Genomic DNA, 15,879 nt, shown 5'->3' on the forward strand with positions numbered 1-15,879 from the left:
CACGATCAAGTTGGCTTCATCTCTGGGATACAAGGCTGGTTCAACATATGCAAATCAATAAACATAATACATCATATAAACAGAACCAACAACAAAAAAACACATGATTATCTCAACAGATGCAGAAAAGGCCTTTGACAAAATTTAACAGTGCTTCATGCTAAAAACTATTAATAAACTAGATATTGATAGGACAGATCTCAAAATAATAAGAGCTATTTATGACAAACTCACAGCCAATATCTTACTGAATGGGCAAAAACTGGAAAAATTCCCTTTGAAAACTGGCACAAGACAGGGATCCCCTCTCTCACCACTCCTATTCAACATGGTGTTGGAAGTTCTGGTCAGGGCAATCAGGCAGGAGAAAGAAATAAAAGGTATTCAATTAGAAATAAAGAGGAAGTCAAATTGTCCCTGTTTGCAGATGACATGATTGTAATATTTAGAAAACCCCATCGTCTCAGCCCAAAATCTCCTTAAGCTGATAAGCAACTTCAGCAAAGTCTCAGGATACAACATCAATGTGCAAAAATCACAAGCATTCCTATACACCAATAACAGAGAGTCAAATCATGACTGAACTCCCATTCACAACTGCTTCAAAGAGAAAAAGATACCTAGGAATCCAACTTACAAGGGATGTGAAGGACCTCTTCAAGGAGAACTACAAACCAATGCTCAACAAAATAAAAAATGACACAAACAAATGGAAAAACATTCCATGCTCATGGACAGGAAGGATCAATATCATGAAAATGGCCATACTGCCCAAGGTAATTTATAGATTCAATGCCATCCCCATCAAGCTACCAATGAGTTTCTTCACAGAATTGGAAAAAACTACTTTCAAGTTCATATGGAAGCTAAAAAGAGCCCACATTGCCAAGTCAATTCTAAGCCAAAAGAACAAAGCTGGAGGCATCATGGTACCCGAACTGAAACTATACTACAAGGCTACAGTAACCAAAACAGCATGGTACTGGTACCAAAACAGAGATATAGACCAATGGAACAGAACAGAGTCCTCAGAAATAATACCACACATCTACAACCATCTGATCTTTGACAAACCTGACAAAAACAAGAAATGGGGAAAGGAGTCCCTATTTAATAAATGGTGCTGGGAAAACTGGCTAGCCATAGGTAGAAAGATGAAACTGGATCCCTTCCTTACACCTTATACAAAAAGTAATTCAAGATGGATTAAAGACTTAAATGTTAGACCTAAAAGCATAAAAACCCTAGAAGAAAACCTGGGAAATCCCATTTGGGACATAGGCACGGGCAAAGACATCATCACTAAAATAACAAAAGCAATTGCAACAAAAGACAAAATTGACAAATGGGATCTAATTAAGCTAAAAGAGATTCTGCACAGCGAAAGAAACTATCATCAGAGTGAACAGTCAACCTGCATAATGGGAGAAAATTTTTACAATCTACCCATCTGACAAAGGGCTAATATCCAAAATCTACAAAGAACTTAAATTTACAAGGAAAAAAGCAAACAACCCCATCAAAAAGTGGGCAAAGGATATGAACAGACACTTCTCAAAAGACATTTATGCATCCAACAGACACATGAAAAAATGCTCATCATCACTGGCCATCAGAGAAATGCAAATCAAATCCACAATGAGATACAACCTCACACCAGTTAGAATGGCGATCATTAAAAAGTCAGGAAACAACAATTGCTGGAGAGGATGTGGAGCAATAGGAACACTTTTACACTGTTGGTGGGACTATAAACTAGTTCAACCATTGTGGAAGACAGTGTGGCGATTCCTCAAGGATCTAGAACTAGAAATACCATTTGACCCAGATATCCTATTACTAGGCATATACCCAAAGGATTATAAATCATGCTGCTATAAAGACACATGCACACGTATGTTTATTGCAGCACTATTCACAATAGCAAAGACTTGAAACCAACCTAAACGTCCATCAATAAGACTGGATTAAGAAAATGTGGCACATATACACCATGGAATACTATGCAGCCATAAAAAAGGATGAGTCCATGTCCTTTGTAGGGACAAGGAAGAAGCTGGAATCCATCATTCTGAGCAAACTATCACAAGGACAGAAAATCAAACACTGCATGTTCTCACTCAGAGGTGGGAACTGAATAATGAGAACACTTGGATATTTGGGTTGGTTCCAAGTCTTTGCTATTGTGAACGCTGCCACAATGAACATACATGTGCGTGTGTCTTTTTTTATTATACTTTAAGTTCTGTGGTACATGTGCACAACATGCAGGTTTGTTACATATGTATACATGTGCCATGTTGGTGTGCTGCACCCATTAACTCATCATTTACATTAGGTATATCTCCTAATGCTGTCCTTTCCCCACTCCCGCCCCGACAGGCCCCAGTGTGTGATGTTCCCCTTCCTGTGTCCATCAGTGATAGACTGGATTAAGAAAATGTGGCCCATATACAACATGGAATACTATGCAGCTACAAAAAAGGATGAGTTCATGTCTTTTGCAGGGACATGGCTGAAGCTGGAAACCATCATTCTAAACAAATTATCCCAAGGACAGAAAAACCAAATACCTCATGTTCTCACTCATAGGTGGAAATTGAACAATAAGAAACTTGGACACAGGGTGGGGAACATCACACACCTGGGCCTGTCGTGGGGTGGGGGGAAGGGGGGAAGGATAGCATTAGGAGATATAGCTAATGCAAATGATGCGTTAAAGGGTGCAGCACACCAACATGGCACATGTATACATATGTAACAAATCTGCATGTTGTGCACATGTACCCTAGAACTTAAAGCATAAAAAAAAATTACCAGCAATTTTCAGACGCAATCTCAAAAACATGAGTTGAAAACAATTAACTCTCTGAGGAGGTGAAGCAGTTATTTTAAATGTACTATGAATTCTTTAGTTAGAAAAATTCTTTCCTACATCAAATCTCTAGAGAAAAACCAGTATTGATATCTCTATGTCTCTCTGTGTATCTGTCTATCACTATTTGTATCTATCACCATTTTTATCAATCAATCAATCAATCATCGGTATCACCATCAGGCCAACTGGTTCCTATCTTTGATTGACTTACAAACTCACAGAAAGTTTCCATCTAATATTCTTTTCACACATAAAACATTTTATCTAAAATAAATAGAAGAAGGTAGTGTGACATACGGGATTATATATCTGATAAATTCTTTCCACTTCAGTAGGACTTTCATTGTTGCAATTAGAGGTAAAAATTGGAATACAGAATAAGCTGTTCCCACATTTCTACTGCTTTCTTCTGTAGAAATCTAAATGCAAGACAGGTCCAAATGCTCAAAATTGTGGTTAAAAGTTCAGTAGTGCAGAATTAGATTCAACAAAGGATAAAAGGAAAAGGTACCTAATAGTGTAATAAAATATTTTTAAAATAAGACCCTCTCACAACTACCCATCCCTGCTATGGCTATGGAAAAAACTAACCCCACTAGAGTGGCCCAAATGACTATGCCAAGGATGAGTAACCAAACCAATAGCAATCATAATAGATGGAACATACATGATTAAGAGAGAAACGGCTTTGGAAAGGAGTTGGTGCGAGTTATGTCCAAGCAAAGAGCTTCAGATTGGATGATGGTAACCCAATCCTCTCAGATCCCTCTTCGTTGGGAAGCATCAATGCTAGGTGATCAAGGAGACAGCTGTATCCTGAATGATACTGAGCTGCTGTTCTAGTTACTGATGATATCTGCACTCCCATCTAGACCATGCCACATTTCCTTACATCCTTGCCCAAACCCATTATGAAAAATAATCTGGGCATGTGTCTTCCTTGTACTATAAAGTGTAAATTCATCCATCCACAGAATCTAAAATATAAATACTCTGACTACAAATGAAATAAGCGGAAATTATTTTCTCTGTAAGATGAAAGTGTGTCAAACAAGTCCCCGCAGACAAGAATGTCAAAAGTATAGCTGTCTTCAAATAATGATTAGGGGACATAAAAAAGAACTGTTATATGTAACTGAGTGGTACACTGGAAAGCAACCTCCATTCCTGTTGTTTGACTTTAAGTACCTATGTTACTATATAAACAGAGAACAGCTGTAATAATGGGTAGGACTGGAGCACAAACCAGTACATATCTGCAAAATGTATATAATAGTGTTTTGACAAGGCAAGTCAGCAATTACAAAATATGTATTTCGTTCCACAATTGAGTTCAACCAACCAAAAATATACATATTCTGCATACCTACTATGCACCAGGCATAGAGTGAGATGTCAGAACGAATAAATCATAGATTTCACTCTCAAGGAACTTAGATGGAGACCAAAACAAGAGAAAAAAAGATTCTCTGAAACTCCAACGTGGTAAGTCCTATAAAAGTGATAGACACCCAACATTCTAAGTAGCACTGCAGGCAGTCTCCGCTTTTTCCGACAGTACATTCCTGGAATACACATCATAATGGAATTTGCCAAACATGCTATTTTCCTAGTGAGAGGAAATATGGTGCCACAGAAAGTGCACTAAATAAATAGCACCAAATAAATTGGTAAACAGTATGTTCAAAGAAACAAAGCTTCAACAAGGGTCTAGGTAACTAAACACAGTTAAGCATCCATCCCGTAAAAATACACAAACTTAACATGTTTCAAAAGTGTTTTCAAGATACAAAGAGGAATGCAACAGTTAGGAGAAGTATAACACATTGTGCAAAAACATTTTTAATAGTTGTATTACCTGTTCTCCTTCTAGAAAAATTTGAGGCAATGCTTTTCTTCTCAAAAAATTTCCCTGTGCTAGAAGGGGCATTTGAAATCATCCCACTGACTCTGGAGTTGCCCTCAAAGTACTGAGTTGATTTTTAATAATCATTCACAGTGAAAACCACTTTTAAAAAGTAAGGCCATAACCCATTTCAGACAGTGTGATAAAGAGACATAGGTTTTAGAATACAACTAGGTTTCAAATCCTGAATGTGACACTTAGTGTCACGTGATCTTGGGCATTTCCTAACCACTCTTGAGTTTCAATTTCCCCATGTGTAAACCAGAAAGGACACCCCCCTCACCGTGGTTAGATTAGTAAATGTATCTTGTAAGTTGTATGCATTCAATAAATGGTGTCTATTGCTAATACTACTGTCTTTATGTTTCTTCTACCTCCTTTGTTTACCCGAGGTTAAAAGTTTAGTGCAGAATTAGATTCAATAAAGGACAAAAGGAAAAGGTACCTAATAGTATAATCAAATTTTTTTTAACTAAGACCCTCTCACAACTACCCAACGATAACCACTACATTTTGGAGTAATCCATCTAGACTTTTCCTCTCAATGAAAATGTTTCCTGTATAATTACTAAAACTAGAATAAAAGTATGTCCTGAGTATGTACCACCAGACACCAGTTGAAAAGGCAGAGATAATGAAAGAAAGAACAGCAGTAAACCAAGAACATAAACTAAGTGAAACACTGGGATGCTGCACAGAAATAAAAACTCCAGCAAGTTGCAAAGCAGCATGAATGTACTCAGCGCCACTGAGCTTTACACTGAAAAAAATGGTTATACATTTTATGTCATGTATATTTTGCCAATAAATAAAAAACAAAAAGCAAAAACCCCTAGAAGTTAAGGCTTGGTCCATTTTGTATTCTTAGAACCTAGAATGTGCTAGCTCATTAGAGTCAATATTCCCTGAATAAAAGTAAACAAGTTAGCGACAGGATTGGCGTACCTTTTTCTAGTTTCCAACTCAGTCAACTGTGAAGATTAAGGGTAGTGAGAAGATAACTTAAAAATTGTTTACAAGAAACACACCTTGATGATTTACTACTGATATTGATGACATCAGCCTGGTTCTTGTATCTTTCCATGCTAGTGAACTCAGAGGCCCAAGGCTTTGTCCCAAACTAAAATCACAGGGTAAGGGCCTCACCAAGTGTTTGGGTTGAGTCTGCCTAATGGGTGAAATGTAAGTAGGGTCTCCTTAGAGTCAGCAGAGGTATATTAAGGCTGCCATGGCTGACTAGTTTAGAGTGATTTGTTTCATCAGCAAGACCTGCAGACTTCTGTACCGACATTTCATATCTACAGGCAAACTACAAAACCCCCACATCTAAAAATGTGCTTCAAAAATTTGTAACATGAAATTCTGATACACTTTTTGTTTTAGAGTTTATTCACATCTTTACAAGACTGAGAAAGACTAATCCAGCGAACTATCACTTACTGATGTCTACTATAGGGCACTAGGGCAGGTCATAGCGATTCATGGGTGGAGAACTCAGGGTTAAAACAGGTCAGTGAATCAGCTTACGCCTACTTCCCTGGCTGTTATTACTTCATGTACCCTAGACAAATGAAAATTTGTTTTTTTAATCTTTTAAAACTCACCTGTTGAGTTAGCACTGGAGTTGTGTGGAGGCCCAGAATTCTCTATGTTTGCAGATGCTGTAAAAACAAAGAAATATCCTGTTATGAAAGAACATATAACTAAGAATACTGGCAATGTGTGGTTTTCTGCCTAGGGGGAGTGGGGGTAGTGGTGTCGGGAGGGTAGATTATTCCACAGGAAGTTCTACTTTTGCCCCTGTAGTTATGAAACATATCTTGAAGCTGTCACTAAAAGGGACTGTATTATCAGGTTTTTCAAGATAAATATCTAGCTTATGTAACAAACACTTACATAGTACTTACTATGTACCAGCCACTGAATGCAATAGCTTTGCCAAAATTCATTCACCCACACAATTGGGGACAGATGGACCAATTTCTGCCACTGACAGCTCTGCTCTTATGAGTGGAGGGGACCATTTCAGGAGAGGCCCTTTCTACTCACAGGCATCTCCAGGTCTTGCACCACCCCACCAACACCCCTAATTTCATACAATGGAGGGATAAAATAGGATTTTCTTATTTAACTGCAAGCCTTCTCAGTACAGTTTTAATTTTTAAATTAGTACCTTTAGATTTGGAAAACATGTAAGAGATTTCTATGTCCCAATTGAGCAACTTTTCAGAGTGCTTTATTCGTTTTGAGTTTTTGTCTAATGAAGATTAAATATGTACACCACATAGGAAGAGAGCAAATGTATTATTGTGTCCTTTTCACAAAGATGAACTCTCCCACACTTAAAAAAAAATCCTCAAAGTACAAAGAAAAACAGTAACTTTGAAGGATTTATCTTTACTTCTTGGGCAAATTTCTTCTTTGTGAGAATTTCTTCTTCTTGATGGGACTATCATCTATTTATCACAAAAGAATACAATGTAAGATTTACTTGAAAAAGATCAAGGTCAATAGACTATGTAGATGTATTTAGCAGCAGATAGCAAATAATTGCCAACATTATTAGGTGCTTACTACAAGCCACGGTTATGTGCATTAGCTCATCTAACCCTCTCAACAATTCTTAGACAGGAGTATTGTTTTGCAGACAAGAACTGAGGCCCAGAGAAGGCCACCCAGATAGAAAGTGGCAGAGACTAGAATTGGACCAGATTGTTTGATTCCTAAGCCTGCAGATATGAGTGCCAAAATGCAACTACTGATTTTCTACTCGAAACCTGCTCCTCCCCCAACCTTCCCAATTGTTGCATTACCAGCTGCTCAACCCCAAAAGCAAGAGGTCATCCTTTGATTCTTCTCTCTTCCTCATCCCACCCTCCAATCCATCCGCAAGTCATTAGTCCCAAACCCCAACAGATCTAGAATCCACCCTTTTATCTCCATTGCCACTCACCATCATCTTTTGACTGGGCTAACACAAACACCTGTTTTTGTTTCCACGCTATTTTCATTCTTACACGATGATTTCTTAATTTCTTGGCAACTTATTTGAACCCTTGAATATAGCCATTTTCAAGCCACCTCAATCCTTGCATTTTTCAGTTACAAGTCAAAAAAGTCCCTTCTTTCCACAAAGGTTGTTCAAGGTGGGTTTCTGTCACTTGCTACTAAGAGTAATGACTAATAGCCTCCCCTCCCATCCTGTTAATGTTAACGCCATTCTTTGGAATACTACAATAAATCCTGTTCACTGATTTGCAAACGTGCTCATAGTCTCCCTCCTCCAACTGATATTTATAAAGCTATGCAGCAGACTGTTAAGAATATTTTAAAAGCAGAATTTCAATAATGTTTTTATCTTCTCCCACTTTATTCTAGGCAATGGTAGTACTGTGGAATACAAGCATTATCTACTTCAAGAGCCATCATCAACTAACGTGGCTTAGTGGTGAAATGGTTAATTGAAAATTTGGATTCTGATCTGAAACCAAACATGTATTAATTGTTTTACTTGCCATAAATTAGCTTACTTATCTATAAAATGGGGACAATACTGTGAGGATCCAATGGGATGATTTACGGACCTAAATTAGTATAGTGTGGGATGCAAAGAAAATGTATCCAGTAAAAATCAGCCATAAGAGTTTTAGTATGATTGCTAAAAATCACTATACTCCGTAATGACATTGTATACAGATTTCGCTATATATGAAGACTTGGATTAACAGTTACTAGCTTTTTGAGAAATCTTCTATTGTTACCTTTTAGTCTAGTTGCAAGGTGACATCATAGTCTGTAGAAACAGATTCCACCTCTGGCTGGTTATACTAGTTTATGAATTCAGGGCTCTCCTACTACAGAGCATTTTAAGTTTTCCAAATGGGACTAACCTCTAGAAAGACATTAAGTTAATAAACAGAACAAACAATGAGTGTTAAAATAGGACAAAAAAAAATCTGTGTTATGAGGACAAAAGAAAGGAAAGCATGGTCACTCACAATTACTCTAACCGGTAATTCACTGGAACAGTAAGGTTTACCTTCACAAACACAGCAACAAATTTTTAAAAATGGAGACCTCACCTCATGAAATAATTGATTAAAATGAGGACCAACATACACGATGGACATGATTTTACCACTTTTCTTAAATGATCTCAAAATTAGGTCTGCGAAGCCAGTGTGTCACATGCACAATTAAGCAAACAAAAAAACTTCAGCAAAACGAAGAAAAATGAATTCACCTAGATCATTCCAGAAAAAGCAAGTGTTGTGCCTGAACCTTCCAGATTTACAAACTGCCTTCTTTTTCTCTTGCTGGATAAAACGAACCTAAGGCTAAATATACAGTGGATGGACAGAATTCAAAACCATGAAAACCTTGGTTCACTTAAAGTTAACTTATCCTGGTTTACTGACCATTACGTAGGGACCTGACTTCTGTAACAGTTGACCAAGGAGAACAGTATTTACACAGCAAATCCCAACTTCCTGGTTTCATCCAAAAAGGGCTGTTTAAAGTCTCCAAAGGGCCAACGGCCTAAAAGGAAACAAATTCCGCCCTACACAGAAAAGCAATGTCAACATCGTCCTGTTACGACCTTACTAGCGACGACGCGGGCCACCGGCGACCGTGCAGCTGTGCCCTTAACGCTGCGCAGCTGCCGCGCGCCGCGGCCGGGTGTTTATGGCACACGAGGGGTGGAGAGCGCCCCGCCAAGGGGGCAGCCGCCTCAACTGCCGCGAGGGCGGGGCGCGCTCCCCAAAGGCTCCCAGCTAGCTCCAAGAGCTCCGAAGTCTAACTTCGAGCGTCAGAGGAACCTTAAGTCATCTGGATAATGCTGCATAATATTAGACCATGAAATGCCGGGGAGACGCTTGAAAAGCTCCCCAACTAACTGGGAGACGTTTCCGCGGGCCTCGGTAGACATATTTTTCAACTCAGCTAATCTTGTTTACAAACGGAAGCCTTAGATAAACTCTAACCTCGGCAAACATTAACTTCAGGGAAAGGCTGTAAAAACCAACTTGTGGTAACTCAACAGGTTATGCGCACCCGTCCCTGCCTGAGGCCGCCGCTTCCAAAAAGCGAGAGGGGAAGCACCGGGCAATTTCCTCAGCAGGCGGCCCCGGAGCCAGCGGGTGACTGGTCCAAGCCTCAGTTTCCCCCACCCCGCCCGGTCACCTCCGGGTCCGCCCCGAGCGTTCGGCCAGAGACACGCGGAACTTTCTGTACCAGAGCCCAACTTGGGAACCCAAGCCTCGGCAGGGCGCTGAGTCCCACGAACGGGGCTGGCGATCCCCGAGGCCACTTACCCGCCTTGGGTGCGCTTTCATGGGCGGCCCCTAGCAGCGCTAGCACCTGCAGCGTTCCCAGGAGCAGCGCGGCCCAGGCACCTCGCGCGCCGAGCCCCATTGTTCCGAGGGCAGGATGCGGCGGCCTCGTGGGTTCCCAGCCGAGGTGGCGGCGGCGAGAGCGACTCCTCTGTGCAGCCGGCGCCGGCTCCGCTTCCCCTTCGGCCGCTCACGTCTCCCCCTCCCGCCACTTGCCCCCCGAATGACCAAATACGGCGCAGGAGCGGGACCTGGAGGGGGCGTCGCGTGCGGGGCCCGGCTGGCTGGCGCGGGGGCGGGCTCGGGGTTCTGGGCGTGGCGACTCGGCTCCCGGCCTCCCTCGCAGGCCCGCGCCTGGGAACCCCAGAAGCCGCGAGCCGTTTCCTTTCTCTTCGGAAATGGCAGTTTTGTTGTCCTGGATGAAGGCGAGCGACGCTGCCTCTCCGAATGCTGAGCACGCCGGCTTCGCGGTGCCCGGAAGGAAGTCTTTGAAGAGTAGTTTTGCGGGCAGGAAGGGGACAGGGGTGCGTGCGACTCAGAGTGAGAGGGAGGAGTTGCAGGGCAAGGGCGGGAGTAGGGGGAGGTTCTGGAGAGGAACTTGAGGGGATGGGATTCACTCTAAGGAGTCCCGGGCGGTTGGAGCTTTCCCCTCCCGTGACCCAGCCCAAGGGGGAAGTGCAGAAAAACAGCTCGACAGATTTGTTGCTTAAATTCAAATGTAAAACACCTACGAGCTCCTTATCCCAGTTGTACCTCATCTTCTCCACGGGTTCCTTGTATCTCTGGATAAGACAAGAGATTAGTGGAGTGGGCGGGTGGGGGCGCCCGCAGGAGTTGGTAGCAACTCTCACTGAAATACAATAGAGTCATGGAAAGCGGGGGTATGCATTAATCCAACCAGCTTCTTCTCTCCTTGGGCCCTGGTGTCCCACTTCGGATGAAATGGCTAGTTTTGAACAGTTTTTGGCTGAGTTCCTCTTAAACCCTTGGTGCCAATGCTAATCACTTGTCTTGACTTGAAGTGCTTGTAAAGTCTGCATTTTCATTGTGCTCAGAACTCTGAAGTGACAGGTAGCGACCTGTGGCTGATGCATGAGAATAACAAAGGCTGAGTCCTGGCTTGGGTGGGAACCCTCAGCTGGAGTAGAAGACTGAAGGATCCAGGGAACCTAAAATCACAGGGAATTCCCACCTGCAAAGGTCTTAATGTTGCAGATCTTTGGCACCTGAGCCAGATTTCATCTCATAAAGGCCACATTGCAGTTAAGTTCTCAAAACTTATGAGAAGTAGAACTTTCTCGTGTCAGGCAAATCCATCATTACCGAAGTCTGACTGGTCATAGAGATTAACTGAGACAATCTATCCTAAATTTACAGACTTCCATCTGTGGATTCAATCAGCAAACCTGCAAATGTTTCCCCAGCATCTATCATGGACAAAAAGCAAGCACTGCACATTTCGGTTTTGGTTATTGTATTTAACTGGGGAATCTGGTTTAGGAATAAACCGTTTGGTAACTACCCCATTATCCAAGCATTTCACAATCTAGGCCCAACCTGTCTTTCCAGCCTTGGTTTTGTTGCCCATGGAGAAATGGTTCCTGGCATTTGCATACATTGTTCTTTCCTTCTGGAATGTTTTCCTCTATTCTCTTCACCAACCCACAGCTAATACTTCCTTTAAGGCTGAGTGTACTTACAGCCTGGGAATCTGGGGTGGAATCAGAAGTCTGGATGTTTATATCCCCACCACATTCAAGTGTTGAAACCTAATCCTCAAGGTAATGATAATAATATGTGGGACGTGGGCAGGTGTAGTGGCTCACGCCTGTAATCCCAGCACTTTGGGAAGCTGAGAAGGGTAGATCGTTTGAGGTGAGGAGTTGAAGACCAGCTTGACCAATATGGTGAAACCCCGCCTCTACTAAAAATACAAAAGATTAGCTGGGCGTGGTGGCACATGCCTATAATCCCAGCTACTTGGGAGGCTGAGGCACGAGAATCGCTTGAACCCGGGAGGTGGAGGTTGCAGTAAGCCGAGATCACGCTGCTGCGCTCCAGCCTGGGAGACAGAGTGAAACTTGTCTCAAGAAAAAAAAAGAAGATGTGAGGCTTTTGGGAGGTGATTTGGTTGCTAATGAATGGAATTAATGCCCTTATAAAGGAGGCCTGAGGGAACTTGTTTCACCCTTCTGCCCTGTGAGGGCACAGCAGGAAGACGCCATCTATGAGGCAAAGGGCCCTCACCAGACACCAAGTCTGTTGATGCCTTGCTCTCTCAACTTCCCAGCCTCCAGAACTGGGGCAAATAGATTTCTATTGTTTATAAATTTGTTTATAAAATATCCCATTTAAGGTATTTGTGTTATAGCAGCAGAAACAGACTAAGACAGTGTGGAAAACAGCATATTTACTTGGACAGTTTTTCCTGGAGACTGACCTGTTGGAGACACCTTCAGATCTCTGCTATCTGATTGCCACACCACAGTGAGTGGGTGTGCCCAGCTTTGCTTTGATACTGACAGCTCAGTACTGTGGGTTGCCCATGTTTTTTCTAGTCTGAGGAGAGGGGGAAGAGCAAGGAACTGTGTGGCCTTCCTGCTCTCTTGGAAACTCTGTTGGGAGGACTAGCCTCCCAGGGAAGTTGTAGTCCTAATTGTGCCTCAGGTTCAGCCCCCATCACTGTACCAACATTTTACTTTGGTGATGTGAAAAGTTAAAAGAACAGCATGGGCAGCCCTTGGCCGTTTAGGTCTCTCCTCCTTTCCATCCTCATGTCTAAATCCCTCTCTGTAACCTCACCAGACCACTCGAAGTTTTCCACATATGCTGGGGCCTTCCATGCCGCTGTGTTCTTGCTCCTGCTTCCCTTTGCCCATGATGCCCTCTAACCTTTTCTTTTGGGTAGTAGAAACTACCTGTTTCAAGATTTCCTTCATATCCCATCTCCCCAACCATCTGGGCGGATTTTAGTGATTGGATCCCTCTGCTTATACATTGCTCAGCTGGGTCTCTACCCTTGTTCTCTGTAAAATATTCTCCACATGGCAGCCAGTGTGATTCTTTTAAAATATGTCAGATTATGCCATTCCCTTGCCACTTAACAGAGTCCAAAACCATGGCCTGCAAGGACTACATGACATGGTCCATGGCTGCCCTTTCCACCTCTTTTTCTACCCTCTCCTTCACTTCTCAGCTCCAGCCTCTTTGCAGCACTTTAGAAATGTCAAGTCAGTTTCCATCCCAGAGACTCTGTACTTGCTGCTTCCTCACATCCTTCAAGACTGCTCATCTGAGGAAAGTCCTTCTTGAATACCCTAGTTTACAACCCTGTTTCTCTTTGTGGCATCTAGTGCTGTCCATCATTATGTTCATTTATGTGTTTATTGTTTGTCTTTCCTACAAAAGTACAAGTTCCATGACAATGAAAAAGTGAATGTATATTTAGGCCTAGTGCCTATTGCATATTACTACTGGATTCATGTCACACGAATCAGTTCCTTTTATTTTGAGACAGAATCTTGCTCTGTCACCCAGGATGGAGTGTGGGGGCACGATGTCAGCTCACTGCAACCTCTGCCTCCCAAGTTCATGCGATTCTCATGCCTCAGCCTCCTGAGTAGCTAGGACTACAGGCATGTGCCACCATGCCTTGCTAACTTTTGTATTTTTAGTAGAGATGGGGTTTCCCCATGTTGGCCAGGCTGTCTTTGAACTCCTGACCAGAAGTGATCTGCCTGCCTTGGCCTCTCAAAGTGTTGGGATTACAAGCATGAGTGACTGTACCCAGCCTACTTTCTTTTATTTAGAGCTCAAATTCCCAGCCTCCATTACAACTGGGCTTAAGAATATAACCTAGGCTTTGCCAGTCAGGCTCATCCTATCAAACTTAAATTCAGGTATGAGCAACCAGAGGATAGTGGCTCATTTTGGAGCTCCTTTCCTTGCTGGTATGAATAGCCCTAATAGCCAGGCGGCTGGCTTTGTTGGCAGCACTAGCAGTGACATTAGTTTCTCAGTGGTTGCAACATTGAGTTTCTGATGTAATAGTGGTATTGACAGAGAGCTGCAATGGTGATAGTTTTCTCGCTGGGCTAGTTCTGCAGTGATTTTGTGCATTATTCCTAGAGGCATGGGCCCAGTCTTGAATCTCTGCACCTTCCAACACACCCGAGAGCTACCCAGTATCTTCAATATAATCCTTTTCTGCTATATCGGCAAGAGTCAGCAGCTTTTCTTTCGTACAACTAAGGATCCTGACTCTGTATGATTGTGTGTCTTTTTCCCCACAGTGGGCTACAGTCTCCATTAGATGATTCGCCAACTATTTATTGAGTGAGTGCTTACTACGTGATGGACAATGTCCTGGCCAAAGCTAACAGTATAGTGGCAGGGCAGATACATACACGATTACACTAGAGTGTAATCAGTGCTATGAAGTGATCATGGGAAGGCACACATTGGAGGCACAGTCTATGTGTTCATCTTTGTATTTGAGGCTCTAGTGTACTTCCATCATATAGAAGCATTCAGTTTATATTTGTGGAATGAATTTTGGGTGGAGACAAATAGAGCAGCAAAATGCTGGTGTCCTTCTCCATCAATCATATTCTCTTTTCATCCAACCTATATTTCCTGTATGTCTGAGTCTTTAACTTAGGGTTACCTGAGGGCGGACCAGGAGTTGGAACTATCATTCATTCACTTAGTCAGTGTGCAAACATTTATTGAATACATGACATGTACAAGGCACTATGCTAGGTGCTTAGAAGCAACAGAGAGTAACACAGGTCTGTGTGCCTCACAAAATGATAGACACCATTGAGTCCTTTACAAGTTAGTTGGTTCCTACCCATAGAGACAGAAAATATTATAGAATGGTGGTTACCAAAGGCTGGGGAGAGAAGAATGGGGAGTTCTGTTTAATGGGTACAGAGTTTTAATTTAATTTTGCAAGACAAAAAGAGTTATGAAGATGGATGGGGGGCGATGGTTACACACAGTTTGAATGTACATAATACTACTGAGCTGTACATGTAAAAATGGCTAAGATGATACATTTTATGTATCTATAACCACAATTGAGAAGAATTACACCCCACCCCCAAAAATAGAACAATACATTTAAAAATGTTGTTAAGGAAAAAAATGTGAGCTGGTTTCTAAAAATGAATGGTAACGGCTGCTTCTGTTATGATTGTAAAAAGATATAGAGATTTCATGTTTTCTCAGTGAGATTTACTTATATCCCACAGTAAATTTTAATTCAGTTTTAAAAAGAAGCAGGTGATAGAGGATGGCTCATCTGGCTTAATGTGCATAGATAATTATCTTCTAGCTATGTATGAATTAGTCTGTTAATAAATCAATATTTGCATAAGGAAAGAACCAGAATCTGCCTGGCTTTGAAACTGAAGTAGTTGCAAATAAGGCAAGGCACTGGTGAGATTTAACAAAAGAGAGTAAATTGGCCTGTGTCCATTTCCCTGTTTCTGCCAATTTCCTGTCAACTTCCATTTTAGCAGATTGACAACATATTATAAACTGTGATTAAGTCTTCACAATGAAAGCTCATTTACTGGGTATCTTCCCCATTCTTGTACCTTTGCTTCCTTTCCCTTGTATTGTAGAGCCCCTATTTTTCTTGTACTTTCTTCTTCCCTTACCTTTAGGTTTTGCCTTCTTGTTTCCTCCTTTACAGTAGAAACTGCAAACCGAGTGTGAATCTGTATAATTAATCAAAAAGAATTTATTGAGTATTT

General features: G+C 41.8%; 1 protein-coding gene and 1 long non-coding RNA gene across 3 annotated transcripts in view; one reads left to right on the forward strand and one right to left on the reverse strand.

Annotated features, from left to right (window-relative positions):
• Positions 1-10,342, reverse strand: part of TMEM123 (transmembrane protein 123) — a 62,334-nt gene extending 51,992 nt beyond the window's left edge. Inside the window, exons 1-2 of the mRNA XM_005579463.5 lie at positions 10,100-10,342; positions 6,389-6,445 (exon numbers count right to left, since the gene is read on the reverse strand). Coding sequence (XP_005579520.3) covers positions 6,389-6,445; positions 10,100-10,199 — 157 coding nt within the window. The 5' untranslated portion in view covers positions 10,200-10,342. The remainder of the gene's footprint in view (positions 1-6,388; positions 6,446-10,099) is intronic.
• A 117-nt stretch (positions 10,343-10,459) lies between these two features.
• The window catches only part of LOC102139033 (uncharacterized), a 270,410-nt gene continuing 264,990 nt past the window's right edge, over positions 10,460-15,879 (forward strand). For both annotated transcript variants that reach the window (XR_006692172.3, XR_010580974.2), the window contains exon 1: positions 10,460-10,641. This is a non-coding gene — a long non-coding RNA (uncharacterized lncRNA). The remainder of the gene's footprint in view (positions 10,642-15,879) is intronic.

The sequence above is a fragment of the Macaca fascicularis genome, chromosome 14, assembly GCF_037993035.2.
Source record: "Macaca fascicularis isolate 582-1 chromosome 14, T2T-MFA8v1.1".
Taxonomy (NCBI): Eukaryota; Metazoa; Chordata; class Mammalia; order Primates; family Cercopithecidae; genus Macaca; species Macaca fascicularis.